Source organism: Chionomys nivalis, chromosome 14, assembly GCF_950005125.1.
Source record: "Chionomys nivalis chromosome 14, mChiNiv1.1, whole genome shotgun sequence".
Taxonomy (NCBI): Eukaryota; Metazoa; Chordata; class Mammalia; order Rodentia; family Cricetidae; genus Chionomys; species Chionomys nivalis.
Window position 1 is genome coordinate 45,296,784 of NC_080099.1, and position 19,249 is coordinate 45,316,032.

A 19,249-nucleotide genomic window follows, 5' to 3' on the forward strand; every position below is an offset into this window, starting at 1 on the left:
CTGCCCTCCAGACGAGCTCAAAACTCTCATTCCAAAGTAGGCAAGAAACGCAAGGACTTCTCATCATATTCTTTTCTCTCAGCACAGTACCACTCACTCAGGGAGAAGCAACAGCTTCCGCCGTCTCTCCAAGGAGTGACGGAGAGTGGGATGTGTTTTCTACATCCTACATTTCAGGGGGCAGAGCAACCTGAAGGGTTGGTCTCTGTCTCACGACTCAGAGCACAAGTGTAAGCCAGGATATTGCAGGATGAGTGAGGGAAACCAGCCTGCAGTTCACCTGCCCTACCCTAGCAGCTTCTCTCATGAGGAGAAGAGAAGAGTGGAGCAGGGACCCAATGTTATGACATCTCAGCGGGAAGATCAAGAAATTCTTTCCTGTCTCACCCAAATCAGCACCCTGATAGAGCACAGAAGATTTTAGGTGCCTGGAAATTACTCAGAACAATAACAAAATGTTGCACCTGGGTGTGGGTGCACACCTTTAATCCCGGCCCTTGGGGGCAGGGGTAGGAGGATCTTTGTGATTTCCAAGTCAGCCTGGCCTACTTAATGGGTTCCCTGCAGTCAGGCCTTCTAGTAAGACCCTGTGTGGAAAAGAGGAAAGAGAGGAGACACTGCCACTCCATGGTACTCACAGTGCAATGAACCCACACCAATGGGAGCAGCGTTTATGAGCTCAGGAAAAAAGCAATCAGTGGCTCGCTCCTGCTAGGACTTTGGGCATAAAACTACAGAGAATATACATCTGTCCAAATGGCTGGATGAAGCCCAGGTTCTTAGACAATCGACAAATAAGGGCCTTTACCTTGCACAAAGGTAGGGCAGAGAGATTGGGAGAGGTGGCTGGGTTTTCTTCTACAAATAAGGGAATGTCAAGACCATATAACAACAGAGGGAAAAAGCAAGACAACACAAAAGAATTTCTGCTATCTACAAAAAGCAAGTGTAAAGACATAGAGGCCAATGAATTCTGACAGTGTTTAAGTAACCAACACAAAATGTCCAATGAACTCAAGAAAATAGAACATTAACAGAAAAGAATTTCAGTAGAGATGGAGTTGTTGACCTTAATGCAATTCAACAGCACACATGACCAAGAAAGGACACAGTAGCTTCAAGGTGGAATGTTTGAATTTACCCAGGAAGAGAGTAAAACCTAAAACAGAACCTTAAAGACTGAAGAAGGACTAAGACTTATGGGGTATAAAGAGTGAGCCAATATGTGGGCTGTGATTCACAGAGAGAGAAGAGGAAAGCAAGCAGAAATCTTAGAGAATGTATGGCCTAAACGCTCCAAATCTGGGCATGAAATGGACAGAGCAAAGAACTTTAAGGTAGTTCAGCTAGGATGAAGCTAAGTAGAGCCACATCCACAAGCTAATTGCTAAGAGTCGACAATGAAGAGAGAATTTTGACCGCAGCAAGGAACATATAGAAGGGAACACTGATAAAGCTTATCAGAAGATTTCTCAGCGAAAAATTTGCATGCTAGAAGATATATTCAAAGTCCTGAAGGAAAACGACCACCGAGCAAGAATCCCATGTCCAGTAATAAATAAAATTGTGAAGAAAGTGATAAACCACATATGAAAATTCAAATTAAAGATGATAGTAAGACTGACCTTTCCAGAGGAATCCCCTGTGGGCTGCAATTGATCCTCTCTGTCCCTTGAATCAGATAAACTGGGGCTGAAGGCCATGAGGTCAGTCTTAGGTGGGTACTCTCCAGAGCACACCCTTTGCCTTCTTTGCTGAGAGTACGACCAGCTCCCCACTGCGCTGGAGCACACCACTACTGGTTTTCCAGGCCCACACACGCTCTCATTGGGAACAGTGGAGCAGCGCAGCACCATATACAGCAGCAGGGTGAGCACTAACAGGCTGGACACCGCGCAGATGGCGATGATCAGATACACGTTGACATCTACCAGTGATGCCTCCGAGTTTGTGACACTCGTGGACACTCGCGATGGAGTCTTTGGTACCTGGCCATTCTCTACCAGCGTCACCAACACCGTGGCGGTAACAGTCATTGCTGGATCACCATGGTCCTTCACCAGCACCAAAAGGTTCTGGCGCAGCGAATCCGCCTCATCCAAGATGCGCGTGGTACTAATCTCGCCCGTGTACAGACCCACCCGGAAAGGGCTACGGGAATTGCCTGCCGGCGACTGTAGCTCATAAGACAGCCATGCATTATAGCCAGAATCCGCATCCACCGCGCGCACCTTCGCCACCACATGGCCCGCACCCACTGACCTTGACACCAACCGGCTCACCACTCCACCAGACACTCCCGCCTCGGGTTCCAGCAGCGTGGGCGCATTGTCGTTCTCATCCAGCACAAACACCTGCAGAGTCACATTGCTGCCCAGGGAAGGCACACCAGCATCCCGCGCGCTCACCTGGAACTGCAGCAGCTCCAGCTCCTCATGGTCCAGAGGCTGCAGAGTGAACACCTTGCCGTTCTCCGGGTGCACAGACACGAAGCTCGACAGCGAGCGCTCGCCCACCCGCCTCTCCACCAGCGAGTAGGACACCAGCGCGTTCTCCTGCGCATCCGCGTCCATGGCCGACACCGTGAAGATGTGCGCGCCAGGCGGGTTGTTCTCCTTCACGAACACCGTGTATTCGGGCTGCGCGAATGCAGGTGCATTGTCGTTCACGTCAGCCACCTCCACGGACACGCTGGCTGTGGTCCACAGTGAGGGCGAGCCCGCGTCCCGGGCTGTCACCACCACCTTATAGTCAGGTGTGGTCTCTCTGTCCAGGGCGCTGTCCAGCACGAGCGAATAGTAATTCTTGAAAGTGGACACCAGCTTAAAGGGGACATGAGGAGTCAGGGAGCAGGTCACCTGCCCGTTGACACCCATGTCCCTATCAGACACACTGATGAGTGCGATGACGGTGCCCACTGGAGCATTCTCTAGGATTGGAAGTGATAGAGATTTGAATTCCAGCTCTGGGACATTATCATTGACGTCTTCAACTTCTACAACAACTTTACAGTGTCCGGAAAGCGGGACTTGTCCCTTGTCAATGCCCTCTATGAGAATTTCATAGGATTTGCATTCTTCAAAATCAATGGATCCCTTTACAGCAATCTGTCCTGTAACTGGGTCTATGTGGAATTTGCGTTTCACGTTTGGTGAAACATCCGTCGAAAATGAGTACATAATATCTCCATTCACACCTTCGTCTAAATCAGAGGCATTGACTTTGACGACCAGTGTCCCATTTGGGACGTTTTCTGGTAACTTCACCGTGTAGAGGGATCTGTCAAAAACTGGAGAATTATCGTTGATGTCCAGCACTGTAACGAGTAACTCAACAGAGCCGGTCAGCTCGGGTTTGCCTCCGTCGATGGCTGTGAGCAATAGAAAAATCTCTGGAGTTTCCTCTCGGTCTAAGGATTTTCGTAATACAAGGCCAAGACCTTTTACCCGTTCATCGTTGGATGGTTTTTCCAAAGAAAAATAGTCATTGGGACTTAGCCTATAAGTCAGCAGAGCATTGATGCCGATATCTGCATCTGATGCGCCCTCTAGTGGAAACCAAGTGTCAAGAGGCCTTAATTCTGCAATGTACAGATTCTTTTGTGTCGCAGGGAATATGGGAGGATTGTCGTTAATGTCCCTCACCTCCACCTCCACGTGGAAAACCTGCAGCGGCCGGTCCACGATCACCTCCAGGTGGATGCTACACTCCGCGCTCCGCCCGCACAGCGCCTCCCGGTCGATCCGAGAATTCACAAACAAAATGCCATTCTGCAGATTTACCTCCAGAAGGTCCCCGCGGTCCTTGGACGCCACCCTGAACAGGCGAGGCACCAGCTCCGCCAGCTCCAGCCCCAGGTCCTGAGCGATGCGGCCCACGAAGGTTCCGTGTTTGGCCTCCTCCGGGATGGAGTAGTGGAGCTGGCTGTTCCCTCCCTTCCAGATTGCAAGAAGCAAAAAAGAGAAAAGCAGGCGCCGTGATTCCTGGCCACTTCCCCAGAAAAATTCCATCTCAAGTGCACAATCCTTTTTTCTGATCAGGGATCCTCTCAGAGATAGAATTCTAATCCGTCAGTCCACCGCCACTGCATCCTCCATTGTTCAGATCCGGGATGGTGTGCAGCTTTCCGGGAAGAATGGAAATGGTTTTTCCTTTAGTCTTTCTTCTGTCGGATTTGTTTTATGGTAAAGAGCGACATCATGTGGCCCCAAACTGTAAGTATGGGTTCCGGAAATGTACAACACTAAAAATTGTCTTGTTTATTCCTTCAGCTTCTCAAATACGTTTTTCCGCTTTGCAAAATAGAGTTATATTTTGCAGGTATGCGTTCTGTACCAGTAATTAAATGTGTGTGATCTTTCGTTTTACCAGTAAATCAACTTCTAATACAATAGAAATTCTTTTTTCATGTAGGTTTTTAATATTTACAGAGACCCAAGTGTCATTAATATAAACTTTGTAAATATGCAGTGGTGAGGTGTAGATTAGGAAAATTCATGACAGATTCATCGTGCACCATCAAGTGATGGGTTGTGATTGCTAATGACATTCTGTTCATCCTTGGGTTTGCAGTGTTGGTTCTGAATCTTGAGAGAAACAACATTTAAGGAACCACTGATTCTAAGAACAAGTCGTCCAAAGGGAAGTTTGCAGATACTGTTTTAAGAAATCAAAGTCTGTTAGCGTTCGATTGACGTTCTTCCTGGAATCACAGAAGGGCTGGATGTGCATGGGAGGTTTAATGTGGAATTTGAAACAGGTAGTAAGTAGTTTGTGTTGAAGACCTTTCCACATTATTTTATTCTAAGGAACTTCACCTCCTATGAGCAAATGTGGTAGTCTCATTTGTCTTCTCAAAGTTTGTAAATTTCAGGTGCTTTCTGGAGTTCAACTGCCTGGATTTCTACTTCCTCGCATTGTTCTCATGCATTTTAGTCAAAGAGGGTAATTTCTTACCTCTGAAAAAGCATTCATTAGCAAACAGACACACCCTCTTTGTCCAGAAAATAAGAGTCTCTGTGTAATTTGTTTCCATAAGACATAAAGTTAAATAAATTTAACTCTCTACAAACCAATCTCACACACTTTGTAACCATTTTAAAAGCTCCCCAAATTATGAGACATTTTATGATTAAAGCAACTGGACAGTTATTTTACCCTCTTTGATAATCTGCAACACCAAGACTGCATTGTTTGGCTCATTTGTGACTTTAATTTCTCCTTCACAACCCTTTAAGTATGTGTGCCCTTTTTTGAAATAATACTTTTAATGTTAAGTATTATATATTAATATTAGTACCTCAGAGGTATTCAAATAATGTTTTGCAGGATATTTACCCAACACAACTGGTTTTCTTTTCTTTTCTTTTCATGTTTGAGACAGGGTTTTATTTACCCCAGGATATCCTTGAACTCACAGTGTAGTCATGGTTGACCCTAAATGTCTGACTCCCCTGCCCCGAGGGCTATATCACAGGCATGAACCACCAAAAGTTTCATGGGGTGCTGGGCACAGAACTCAGTGCTTCTTGCATACTAGACAAGCCCTTTAGAAACTAGACTACATCCCCAGTCCCAGTTCGTTTATTATCTTCTTAATAAAATATGTTAATGAAAGGTTAAAACTCATGGGTCTCAACACTTTAATTTTCTAGAGATAGAAATCTATAGAAGATATAAATCTATATAAGACACTGACCTGAATAGGATATATTTCAATTTAAGAAGCCTGGGTTTTACCTTAATCTTCATGCTACATTTTGCCAGACATGATATTTGATCCATCCAGGGTTTTAATGGACAATGGAGAGTTCCCAACAAATAAAGTAATTTTCTATACAGCCTTAGCAAAGGAGGAGATGGTAGAGGTCCTCTGCAGACTCCTAGAACCTTAAAGGAAAGGAGATGGCAGAGGTGGCCCTTTGCAGACTACTTTTGCATCTTAAATTCATAAGTTTCTTTCTTCCAAGTTTGTTTAGATTAAAAAAAAATCAAGTTATCAAAAAAAATAATTTTAAGCCTCCCTCTCTGTGAAAATCCTCTATCCTCTCCTCTCTCACTCACATAAACACTAATTTCTGAATCCAAACAGAAATAAACATACTCTCACTGAATGGCCAAAGGATTCTTTTTCAAATTTTCAAAGATGTAAAACATACTGTAAGAAGCCACAAGAAGTATGTTCCCTTTGTTTTATTTACAGAGCCTGTAGGTGTGTAGGTTGAAGATGCTACAGAATACGAATGGATATTTGTGACAGTTGATCTTCATTGTTAACTTGATTTCCAACAACCCTAATGGCAGTCACCCTCTGAGTGTATCCGTGAGGGATATTCTGCGTACGTTAATTGAGGTGAGAAGGTTAATTCTGAAAGTGGGCAAAATCATCCCACAGCTGGGGTCTTGCTTTGAATCAAAAGCAGAAAGAGCTGAGCACCAGTGTTCAACACTCTCTGCTTCCTGACTGCAGGCATAAGCTGACCTGCTGCCAGAACTTCCCCGTCATGATGGACTGTACCCTGGAACTGTGAGCAAAAGCAAACCTTCCCTTTTCTAAGTTGATTTTATCAGGAGTTTGTCACAGGTGCAAGATAAATAACTAATACAATACTTATTTGAAACAAATACATATTAAATAAATACTCATTTTGCAGCCAGTGCAAAGAATTGGTGGGTAAAAAGCAGTTGCCATGAAAACTTGCATTGAGTTTGATCCCCAGAATACATGGAGGAAAGACAGTTGTCAACTCCCACAATTTGCCCTCTGATCTCTATATGTGTGACACACATATGCATTAATTAATTGGTCAGCAAATCAATCAATTAATTATTCACTTTTATAGCTCAAATACATAGTTATAGAGAAAAGAAAACCCTTCAAATTGATTCAAGCCATCTTCACTGAAGTTCAAGTCCAAGTGGATTGTTTGAAATCCTATCTCAAAATTATTCAAAAAAATTTTTTGGAAGTATTTTAATCAAGCGTTTCAAGAAGATCTGGATTAGAAGATGAAAGGAAGAGGAACTCTGGGTGACCCTGTGACCTACAGCAGGATGATAGCAAACTGATAACGTAAGTATTGAATTGAGGTTGGATGTGCCACGGCAAATGCTTGATGAATGGAGGAGCAGAGAAAGATAATTCTGGGAGAGAAGATAAAAATGGGAAAGAGAAAAGATAGATAAAACATATTTCATATGTTAGACTAATCACATGTATGAAGCGCTAATCAGGTTTTATTTGAGTATTAGTTCTCTCTGGAAACAAGGGGAATTGGAAGGGAGTCCAAGTATTTTGTAAGAGAAATGGACATATGCACTGCAAAAATAACTGAAGAATAAAATAAGTTTTATTTGGTGTCAATTATCTGAAGGTTTCCTATTGCAAAGCAGATAGATATTCATGGCCCAAACTGAAAATAACTTCACAATATTAAAGATATGTTTCAATTTTCAGGGCAAAAATATGAGGACAACATATGAAATGTGTTTTTATGAAACGTGTTTTCAGAACCTTGTTTCACTTTGATTTCTCATAATTTTTAATGTAACACTTAAAGTGTCACTATGGAGAGACGAGATAGCTAGTGGTTAAGAGCACCCATGTGCATGTACCAAACACATGCATAATTTAAATTTTTAATTGAAATCACTGTGGGATAAAATGTAATACTCTCACAATACATTTAAATGTTTTCAAAATAATATTTTTAATCTAATGAAAAACTATTTTCAATTTGGATAATTTGTTGAAAACAAGTCTGTATATAATTTTTAAGCTACCATCCCAGTAAAATTTCTTCAGCGTTAGCCCCTTCTTGTAGTTGTAAGGACCCTAATGTCCCGTGAGTGATAAGTCAAATAAAATTCTTACTGGTGACCATCTCTGAATACCAACCATGATTAACGAATGGTTCAGTAAGTGGGCCAGTGACTGTTCTACTAGTTCTTCCTAAAAATTCTTGAGAAAGAAGCAAAAGATACTGAAGCTTTGCACAGGGATTAGTGACAGGGAGCTGGAGCCAGGGGCTCTACGTGATGCCATTCACACAAGAAGAGAATGGTTCCAATTTGTACACACAATGCGGGAAAATAACCCTGCCACCGTATTTATCAACAAACACACTTGTCAATTCAGTACACAATTTAGACAAGAACCTACAGTTTTAGTGGCAAAATTAGTAAGTGTAAAGGGCTCAACAGAAAGAACATGAATAGAATAATTTTAACCCATCTCCAAGGAGTAAAATGTTAGCATATAAAACGAGACCAATTTAGAGAGGAAAATTACTCACTTTGACGGAGAAATCAATGTCTGAGACCAGTTTGTCCTCTTTCTCCTGATTAACTGGGCAGGGTGTAAGACTTGGGCTGAAGGCCATGAGGTCGGCCTTGGGTGGACCCTCTCCAGAGCACACTCTTTGTCTCCTCTGCTGTGAGTATGACCAGGTCCCCACCGCGCTGGAGCACACCAGCACGGGTTTCCCAGGAGCGCAGGAATCCTCTGTGGGAGTCGCTGAGCAGCGCAACGCAGTGTACAGCAGCAGCGTGAGCACCAACAGGCTGGACACCGCGCAGATAGCGATGATCAGGTACACGTTAACATCCACCAGCGATGCCTCCCTACCCGCAGAATTCACCAAAGCCCGTGATGGGGCATTTGCCATGTGCCCACTCTCCACCAGAGACACTAGCAAGGTGGCTGTGGCTGTCAGCACTGGCTCGCCATGGTCCTTCACCAGCACCAGTAGGCGCTGTTTTGGCGCATCTGTCTCATCTAGGACACGAGTGGTGCTGATTTCACCGGTGTACAGACCCACCCGGAAGGGAAGGCGCCCGCTGCCCGTGGCCGTCTGCAGCTCATAGGACAGCCATGCATTGTAGCCAGAGTCCGCATCCACTGCGCGCACCTTTGTCACTACATGTCCTGCACCCACTGTCCGTGACACCAGTTCGCTCATTGTGCTGCCCGCCTGAGGCCCCAGCAGCGTGGGCGCATTGTCGTTCTCATCCAGCACAAACACCTGCAGAGTCACATTGCTGCCCAGGGAAGGCACACCAGAATCCCGCGCGCTCACCTGGAACTGCAGCAGCTCCAGCTCCTCATGGTCCAGAGGCTGCAGAGCGAACACCTTGCCGCTCTCCGCGTGCACAGACACGAAGCTCGACAGCGAGCGCTCACCCACCCGCCTCTCCACCAGCGAGTAGGACACCAGCGCGTTCTCCTGAGCATCTGCGTCCATGGCTGACACCGTGAAGATGTGCGCCCCAGGCGGGTTGTTCTCCTTCACGAACACCGTGTATTCGGGCTGCGCGAACGCAGGTGCATTGTCGTTCACGTCAGCCACTTCCACGGACACACTGGCTGTGGCCCACAGTGAAGGCGATCCCCCATCCCTGGCTGTCACCACCACCTTATAGTCAGGTGTGGTCTCTCTGTCCAGGGCGCTGTCCAGCACGAGCGAATAGTAATTCTTGAAGGTGGACACCAGCTTGAAGGGGACTTGAGGGGTCAGGGAGCAGGTCACCTGCCCGTTGGCTCCAGAGTCACGGTCTGACACACTGATCAGGGCGATCACGGTGCCAGGTGCAGAATTTTCTAACACAGGAATTGATAGTGATTTGATGACCAATTCAGGCACATTATCGTTAACATCCACAATTTCAACTAGAACCGTGCAGTGATCTGTCATTGGAGGGGTTCCCTTGTCTGCTGCCTCTACCTGGATTTCAAAAGATTTCGTTTCCTCGAAATCTATGTTGTCTTTCACAGTGATGTGTCCATTAACCGGGTCTAAGTGGAATTTTGACAGGATCTCAGCTGACATATCCGTGTGGAAAGAATATACAATGTCCTTATTTACTCCTTCATCCAAATCAGAGGCGTTGACATCCACTACTACGGTACCATTTGGTGCGTTTTCGGATAATCTGACTTTGTAGAGCGTCCTCTCAAATGCGGGGGCGTTGTCGTTCACATCTAGGACAGTGATCTTCACTTGAGTGGTGCCAGTTAGCTCCGGTTTCCCGCCATCAACTGCCGTTATCAGTAAATGATGTTCGGGAATGTCCTCTCGATTTAAAAGTTTTTTCAACACGAGTCCCAGGGATTTAACTTCCTCATCTTTTCTTTTGACGTCCAAAGTAAAATACTCACTGGAGTTAAGACTGTAAGTCAACAATGAATTTGTTCCGATATCTGCGTCTGAAGCGCCCTCTAGCGAAAACCGAGAGCCAAGCTGTCGAGATTCAGAAATAAACAGATTCTTTGTGGCCACTGGAAATACCGGCGGGTTGTCGTTAATGTCCCTCACCTCCACCTCCACGTGGAAAACCTGCAGCGGCCGGTCCACGATCACCTCCAGGTGGATGCTACACTCCACGCTCCGCCCGCACAGCGCCTCCCGGTCGATCCGAGAATTCACAAACAAAATGCCATTCTGCAGATTTACCTCCAGAAGGTCCCCGCGGTCCTTGGACGCCACCCTGAACAGGCGGGGCACCAGCTCTGCCAGCTCCAGCCCCAGGTCCTGAGCGATGCGGCCCACGAAGGTTCCGTGTTTGGCCTCCTCGGGGACGGAGTAGTGGAGCTGGCCACTCCCTGCCTCCCAGGCTGCGAGGAGCAGAAGCCAGAGCAGCAGACGCTGATCTTCTCTCCAAGAAAACACCATCGCAAGCCTCTTCCAAACGTTTGGTTGTTCTCACACTGACCAAAATTTCTTAAATATTTTCAGTTTTTTATTCTTCACATCTTAAACCCCATACCGTTACCATTTTGTCTGAGACTGCGACGAAAAGGATCATGTGAATGTGTAAAACCCGCTGCGTTTAATGAAGGAACTTGTGGTGGACAGCGACACCAAGTGGCTAAATGTGTAAGTATTTAATGTGTTTATTTTCTTATATGTCTAATTTGAATTGTCCCCAAATTTGTGTTTTGACCTGTGATTTCCTTCAAGTAGTTACCAAAGAGTTTGTTTTTAACCAGAACATAGCCTTACATTTTTTTATAAAATCTCTCCAATTCATGGCTTCACTGCTAATAATGGACTGTCTGTATGATAGGCACACAGTTTCTCTTAACGGAGTTTTCTCATTAAATTTTCACAACAATCTTCTAAGATGAATTTTAATTCATTAATTACAAGTACATAAAGACTAAGAAAATTAAAAATGGTTTAACTGATGGTGTCTGGATGAAACCCCCATTCAGAATGACAATCTTAAAGTACAAAAATGAAAGATAACTCTTTGATATTTGTGACAATGACGGTATAAGGTATAAAAATAAGTGATAAATGTGTGAGTATCTAGTAATACATGTTTTATATGATTTTGGTATTACCAACTTACTGAAAAATAGTCCGGCTTGCAATTGTTAATTTAGAACATGTGTAAATCGCCCCCAGGTCCTTTATGCAAGCATAGGGTCTTTGTTAACTGTCTTTACTAGTATTTATATAAAGATGTCAGGTCGCACTCATTCATTTTCTTACTTACTGGGGATTGAAGCCAGTGCCTCAAGCACCTAGGCAAGAGTCCGGCCACTGAGCCCAGAGTTAGTCTTTCTCAGTGAAGTTCTTTTGTAGATGTATTTTCTGCCACAGGACAACACTGTGTGGTTTGGATATTTGTTATATACACATTGCACCAATAAGAATATTGCTATTAAATTTCAACACTGTTTATGCATTACAATTTACATGTATATTATAAAAATTATGGCCCTAGCAACCTCCTCTCTGGATGAATTTCTGTACCGAGTAGCTTCAGAAGGTTTCCTGTGGCTAAGGGTTGTGATGCACACCCGTCATCCTAGGACATAAGAGGCTGAGGCAGGAAGATCATGAGCTGAATATCAGCCTAAAATCAGGACCCAACCCAACCAAACAGGATCTGAGAGATGGGTCAGTGGGTAAAACCACATACTGTCAAGCTTGCCAACATGATTTTAATTCCTGCGACCCAATGACTCCTGAAATTTGTCTTCTGACTTGCACACTCACATCATGGTGTGCGTGCACACTCACACACATACATCCACAAAACATAAGTAAGTGTTAAGAGAGAAAAGGAAGAAAAGTTGAAAACATTGTCAATTTTTTAAAAAAAAAGACAAAGAGAAAATTAACTTTGGGACATGAGTCACTAGGTAATATATATAAGACTGGGCAATGAAATGTTCTTTTAAAATGTATTTTTTATATATGAATGTTCTACTTGCATGTATGTCTGCATGACAGAAGAGGGAGTCAGGTCCCATTCCAGATGGTTGTGAGCCATCATGTGGTTGTTGGGAATTGAAATCAGGACCTCTGGAAGAGCAGACAGTGTTCTTAACTACTGAACCATCTCTCCAGTCCCCAGTAATGAAATATTTTAAAGATCTCTGTGAATTCACTAATAAACACAAGGTATGAGTCCTCTAAGCATTTTAAAGTTGGACCAGAATACTCATGGAAAGGGCAAATTTAGATATTCATGCAGAAAAAGAAACTGTCCAGACTTTGACTTGTAGGCAGAATAGTTTGAAGAGAAATTTAGCACATAATTTAAGTATAGAAGAAAAAGATTTTATAGAAGGTCTAGGTTCTTGTGTTTCATTGACTAAAATCCAATATTCAATTAACTCACATTTTATCATCTATGTTTAAATTAAAATAAAATAAATTACAAATACTACACTGAATAAATAAATGAACATTTTAAATTAACTTTTCAAATAAGGATAAGTGAAGAGTTACATTAATGATAATTGTTATCAATCAACAGATAATTTCTAATAGACTCTGCTATGATAGCTCATAAAGAATTAGATAAACGCTTAGTATGTTTTGTTTGTTCTTTTCAGTTCTGGTGATTGAACCTAGGGCTTCTCATCCATTATAGGGCTTTTATTGTTCTTGTTTTGTTTTGAGACAGGGCCTCATTGTATAGCCTTATGTGATCTCACTATGTAGACCAGATCTCATAGAAATCCACCTACTTCTGCTTCCAGTGTTTTAAACACCCACTGCAGGGGTTTCCAGAGGAAATGCAATGGTCCATGCTGGGCCTTGCATTTTGGAAAAACCCCAGTTCCACGAGTAACATGCTCACAAACTAGGTAACAGGGTAAGCTCAGGATGAAGGAAAGTGTAAGCTGGCGAAGAGTGAGAAGTGGCCAGCATCTTCACAGAAGGAAAACTGCATGAGTTAGCCTATTAACACTGGCTTGATGACCGCTGAGCACTAGCCTGAAGACTAGGTCACAAAACCCTTCACTTGTACAAAGAAAAGGAAAAGACGTGGATGGTTGGCCAAACCAGTTTGTCTTCAGGCAAAGACTAACTATTCAGTCCTGTTGATCCACCTGCCTCTGCCTCCCAAATGTTATGATTAAAGGCATACACCATCACACCCAGTCCAATACAATGTTTTTTCTTTTTCTTTCTTTTCTTTTATTTCTTTTATTTCTTTTTTTTTTTTTTTTTTTTTTTTTTTGAGACAAGGTTTCTCTCTGTGTAGCCCTGGCCGTGCTGAAACTCACTCTGTAGACCAGGCTGGCCTTGAACTCACAGAGATCTGCCTGCCTCTGCCTCCGCTTAAACAATGGGATTAAAGGCGTGCGCCACCACATCCACCCCAGTGTAATCTTTAAATGTCTAAATCTGAGGGGTTCTTTCCTGAGTACACTCTCTCTTTTGGTTGAAAACCCAAAGATTTTTATAATAGTTCATCTTTATCGCCCAATTTTGGTCATTCTCCTTAGTAAGAACAAATAAGTTACCCAGCATTCCTTAATGCTGATGTGTATGGTAAAGGCCAATGATATATAAAGCCTGGCATTCACGTTTTAAAGAGAAAATCTGGAAAAATTCTAGAGTAAAGATCATATTACGCTAAACAGACTCTGATACAATGGGTAGAAATCTATGTTTAGAAATGTCCTAAATTTTAAAGCCCTTTTAAATTTTCTAATTTGGGCTTTTACATCTTTGAAAGGAAAACATTTAGGAGTAATATTGAATTATTACGCTTTGGTGCCAGTGAGTTGGCTCAGCAGGTAAAGTCTTGCCTTGCAAGGCTGGTGACCTGCCTTAGCTTTCGACAGCCCAAATAAAAAGTAGAGAGACCAACTACACAAAGTGTCCCTTGAGGTTCACACACTGTAGGACCTCACACCACACACTTACAGCCACACACCAGCATCATGCACACACACAACAATAATAAATAAATAAATAAATGTTTAAATTGCAGGTTTTCCTGGGTGTTTTTTTTTTCCCAATTATTCAAGGTCTGATTACTCACACAGAGATTTTGTCATGAACCTAACAATGAAAGTGAGAATATTTAAGAGAATTGTTCTACGGGCAGGAATTTGATACCTAATGCACAAGTATCTCACAACAGCACAGTGATATAAAATAAAGGCGGAGCGTTAGGCCTAAATATTTAACTGGAATCATGAACAATACAAAAATAGTAACGTTCTTGGCAAGATAAAAAAAAAATTCTTAAGCCTACCTTTGCTAAGTATTCTGACTCTAAGGGCGGCTGTCTCTCCTCTGCTGATTCCGGACCTTGTGATAGGCTGGGGCTGAAGGCCATGAGGTCGGTCTTGGGCGGACCCTCACCAGAGCACACCCTCTGCCTCCTCTGCTGTGAGTATGACCAGGTCCCCATCGCGCTAGAGCACACCAGTACGGGCTTCCCCGGAGCACAGGCTCCATCAGTGTGCGTCGCTGAGCAGCGCAGCACGGTGTACAGGAGCAGCGTGAGCACCAACAGGCTGGACACCGCGCAGATGGCGATGATCAGGTACACGTTGACATTCACCAGTGACGCCTCTCGGCCAATGGCATCTACCAACATTTTGGATGAGGCTTTTGGAGCTTGACTGTTCTCAAGCAGAGAAACTAGCACTGTGGCTGTGGCAGTCAGTGCAGGTTCACCATGATCCTTCACCAGCACCAGCAGGCGCTGGTGCAGTGCATCCGCCTCATCCAGGGCGCGTGTGGTGCTGATCTCGCCGGTATATAGGCCCACGCGGAACAGGCTTCGGGAATTGCCTGCCGACGTCTGCAGTTCATAAGAGAGCCAAGCATTGTAACCAGAGTCCGCATCCACTGCTCTCACCTTGGTGACCACGTGACCCGAACCCACTGACCTAGGCACAAACTCACTCACTGCCCCTCCCGCTCCCACGGCTCCGTGGGGCAGCAGTGTGGGAGCATTGTCATTCTCGTCCAGCACAAACACTTGCAGAGTCACATTGCTGCCCAGGGAAGGCACACCAGCATCCCGCGCGCTCACCTGGAACTGCAGCAACTCCAGCTCCTCATGGTCCAGAGGCTGCAGCGCAAACACCTTGCCGCTCTCCGCGTGCACAGACACGAAACTCGACAGCGAGCGCTCGCCCACCCGCCTCTCCACCAGCGAATAGGACACCAGCGCATTCTCCTGCGCATCTGCGTCCATGGCAGACACTGTGAAGATGTGCGCACCAGGCGGGTTGTTCTCCTTCACGAACACCGTGTATTCGGGCTGTGCGAACGTGGGCACGTTGTCGTTCACATCAGCCACCTCCACGGACACGCTGGCTGTGGCCCACAGCGAGGGCGATCCCCCATCCCGGGCTGTCACCACCACCTTATATTCAGGTGTGGTCTCACGGTCCAAGGCGCTGTCCAGCACAAGTGAATAGTAATTCTTGAAGGTGGACACCAACTTGAAGGGGATTTGAGGGGTCAGGGAGCAGGTCACCCGTCCGTTGATTCCTGAGTCACGGTCTGACACTGAGATAAGGGCGATAACAGCGCCCAGTGGAGCATTTTCTTGGACTGGTAGTGAGAGAGACGTTATTGAGACTTCTGGGGTATTGTCATTGATATCCACGAGTTTTACTGAAATTTTACAATGTCCTGACATTGATGGGGTTCCCTTGTCAGATGCAATGACCTGAATTTCATAGGATGTCCTTTCTTCATAGTCTAATTCCCCCTTCGTTCTGATTTCTCCCGAGGTGGGGTCTATTTGGAACTTGGTCCGTGTGGTAGAAGACACATCACTACTCAGTGAATACACAATCTCACTGTTTGGTCCTTCATCTGCATCAGACGCATTTAATTTCACCACCAAGGTTCCGTTTGTGGTGTTCTCTAACAACTGAACTTTGTAAACGGATTGGGGGAAAGTAGGTTCGTTGTCATTCACATCTAACACTTTAATGAGTATCTGAACAGAACCCGTGAGTTCAGGCTTGCCTCCATCCGTAGCTACCAATAACAATTTCACCTCAGCATTTTCCTCTCTGTCCAGAGATTTCCCCAGCACAAGAAACAGCGATTGGCTGAGTTCATCATTTGTTTGTACATCTAGAAAGAAAAACTCGCTGGGACTGAGCTTATAAGACAGAAGAGCGTTTACTCCTATATCTGCATCCGAAGCTCCCTCTAAAGGAAACCGCGAGTCTAGCAGTCTCGATTCATGAAATTGGATAGTTTTTTCTGTCGTTGGAAATAGCGGCGGGTTGTCGTTAATATCCCTCACCTCCACCTCCACGTGGAAAACCTGCAGCGGCCGGTCCACGATCACCTCCAGGTGGATGCTACACTCCGCGTTCCGCCCGCACAGCGCCTCCCGGTCGATCCGAGAATTCACAAACAAAATGCCATTCTGCAGATTTACCTCCAGAAGGTCCCCGCGGTCCTTGGACGCCACCCTGAACAGGCGGGGCACCAGCTCCGCCAGCTCCAGCCCCAAGTCCTGAGCGATGCGGCCCACGAAGGTTCCGTGTTTGGCCTCCTCAGGGACGGAGTAGTGGAGCTGGCCGCTCCCTGCCTCCCAGGCTGCGAGGAGCAGAAGCCAGAGCAGCAGACACTGCCTGACGTCTGGGCCCCCTCTCAAAGAAGGCATCACCTCTAGTCCTCCGTGAGTTGGTCAAATTAAATGATCATGTTTAAAAGAAATGAAATAGTCTAACACCTGCTAAATCCTGCTGCTTCTCCTGTCGTTTTATCTGGAGTAACAAAGAGACTCTGGGTATTTGCCTTCGTAGAGAACATTCTCTGGTGGACAGCGACACCCTGTGGTTAATCTGATTCGAACTTTACCGTATTAACTGTAAATGAGAAGTTTACCGTATTAACTTCAAATGTAAACTTCAGTAGTGCTAAGTGTATTCAGTGTTGAAAACTTTCTTCTTGTAAAGCTGAAAATTTATATCTATTGGACATCAATTCCAGTTACCCCATCTTTGCCCATGGTAACTACCATCCTACTTCCGTTTTCTATAAGTTTCACCACTTATAAATCATACAGGATTTGTAAGGGTTTGTTGCTGTGGGGTTGAGGTTGAGTTCTTTGTTTTGCTGTGTTTTGAGACTTGCTTTTCCAACTAACCATAATGTTTAGAAGGCTCATCGGTGTTGTAGCGTGTTACAGGATTTCTTTTCTTATTGCTGAATGTTTCCACTGTGTAAACCCGCTGCATTTCGTGAGTCCATTCAACCATCCATGGGCATTTGGATTCCTCTGGCTCTTGGTTCTTGTAAATAGAGCTGATACCAATGCAAATGCACAAATATCTCTTGGATATCTTGTTTTCAGTTCTTTTGTAATTTTTTTTAGCGCTTCTTCAGAGCAAGCACACCGGAATCAAAGAGTACTTTCATTCAATGAAAATATGCTTGAATGCACTCCTGATATTTATAATCTTGAGTTTTGAATTGTTTGCGGGTTACATTAGCTTGTCATATGAGAAATATATTTTATTTTAGGATTATTCTCTTTTCTTTTATATTTGAATCTTCATGCAAGAAAGAATAAACTGATTTCGTTTCAGTGTTAGTTACAAAAAAGTATCTTTTATTTATTAATTTTTAGCTAGTTCCCTCACATGCAAAAACATTAACTTAAATAAAAGTGGTATTGGGGTTGTTTGAAATGAATGAAGGAATGCATCAGTTATCAAAGTTCATATCAAGTTACATACTTGCTACTTCATGTATGTCAAAAAACTGCTCTTATTTTTCTTAGAAGAAAACAAAATGAACTGCAAAATTTAGTGTCCATTTAAAACAGCATTGACGGATAGATTTTCCTGGATCTAGAAGCTTTAAGAACTTTTCTCTGAGCTGGGTAGTGGTGCACGCCTCTAGTCTCAGCATTTGGGAGGCAAAGGCAGGTAGATCTTTGAGTTTGTGGTCAATCTGGGCTACAAAGAGAGTTTCAGGACAGACAAGACTAAATAGAAAAGTACTATCTTGAAATAAAATAATAATAATAATAATAACTTTTTTATTCCAATGTCTTAAAGTTATTCCACTTATTCACTCTTGCAGTAAAATAAATGCAACTGGAGATAACTAAAGAAAAAATATATTCAGAGAAAAAATATCCCATGTGTTCTTTTAATCATGGTTTCTAGATTTTATAAAGCTAGTTAGATAAAATCAGATATAAATACACATATGATGAAAGTAGAGACAAGCCATGTAAAGGAACAAAGGGGCCTAGTGGAATGAGCATTTTATTAAACGGCTGTGAAAGAAGGAAAAAAAACTATTGAAATATTCTGAGGAGACAAGAACATCAACAATCAACAGAAATTCCTTTCACATTCATGTTAAATATTAATTCACAACACTACTCCATATTCTGGTCTTCCTTTCATTCTATAATAGCATCCCATAAACTACAACCACTTTTCAAACTTTGTAATCCTAAACCCATGCCTTTTTATAATAGTGACTAATATTTTAGATTCACCCCCAAGTTAATAGAATTAGTTATTCTATAAAACTTTTACACTTTATAAGAACCATCATAGCACAGAAAGAATAGTTGCTCTGTTCTTTTATCTACAATGTAACTATCTTAAACTTTGTGATCACAATGTAGTCATATGAAGGCCTGTTCAAACACATTAAGGTCATTTCTTTGGGGTTTATTATTGTTATTATTGGGTTTTGTTTCTTCATTTTGCCTACAGCTCAGACTAGCCTCAAACTTGATCTGTAGCAGAAGACGGCCTTTAAATTCAGATCCTTGGTGGGCGGTGGTGGTGCACGTCTTTAATTCCAGCACTCGGGAGGCAGAGGCAGGCAGATCTCTATGAGTTCGAGGCCAACCTGGTCTACAAGAACTAGTTCCAGGACAGGGTCCAAAGCTACCCTGTCTCAAAAAAAAACAAGCCAAAAAAAATTCAGATCCTCATGCCCCCATCACCCAAGGACATGTATGTGCCACTAGACGGGGCTCTTCC

The 19,249-nt window shown here is 43.8% G+C and overlaps 2 protein-coding genes across 4 annotated transcripts in view; both read right to left on the bottom strand.

Annotated features, from left to right (window-relative positions):
* The window catches only part of LOC130886608 (protocadherin alpha-C2), a 208,282-nt gene that overhangs the window by 182,703 nt on the left and 6,330 nt on the right, over positions 1-19,249 (bottom strand). Inside the window, exon 1 of one of the 3 annotated variants that reach the window (XM_057788575.1) lies at positions 8,295-10,845. The exons of 1 other annotated variant lie outside the window; for it this stretch is intronic. In XM_057788575.1, coding sequence (XP_057644558.1) covers positions 8,295-10,670 — 2,376 coding nt within the window. In that variant the 5' untranslated portion in view covers positions 10,671-10,845. Of the gene's footprint in view, positions 1-1,625; positions 4,106-8,294; positions 10,846-19,249 lie in introns of those variants that run through there. One more of the 3 variants, XM_057788574.1, reaches the window with a different exon arrangement.
* On the bottom strand, positions 14,437-17,238 carry LOC130886970 (protocadherin alpha-2-like). Its single transcript, XM_057789246.1, has one exon. It carries the CDS (start codon positions 16,897-16,899, stop codon positions 14,437-14,439), a length of 2,463 nt encoding a protein of 820 aa, XP_057645229.1. The 5' UTR covers positions 16,900-17,238.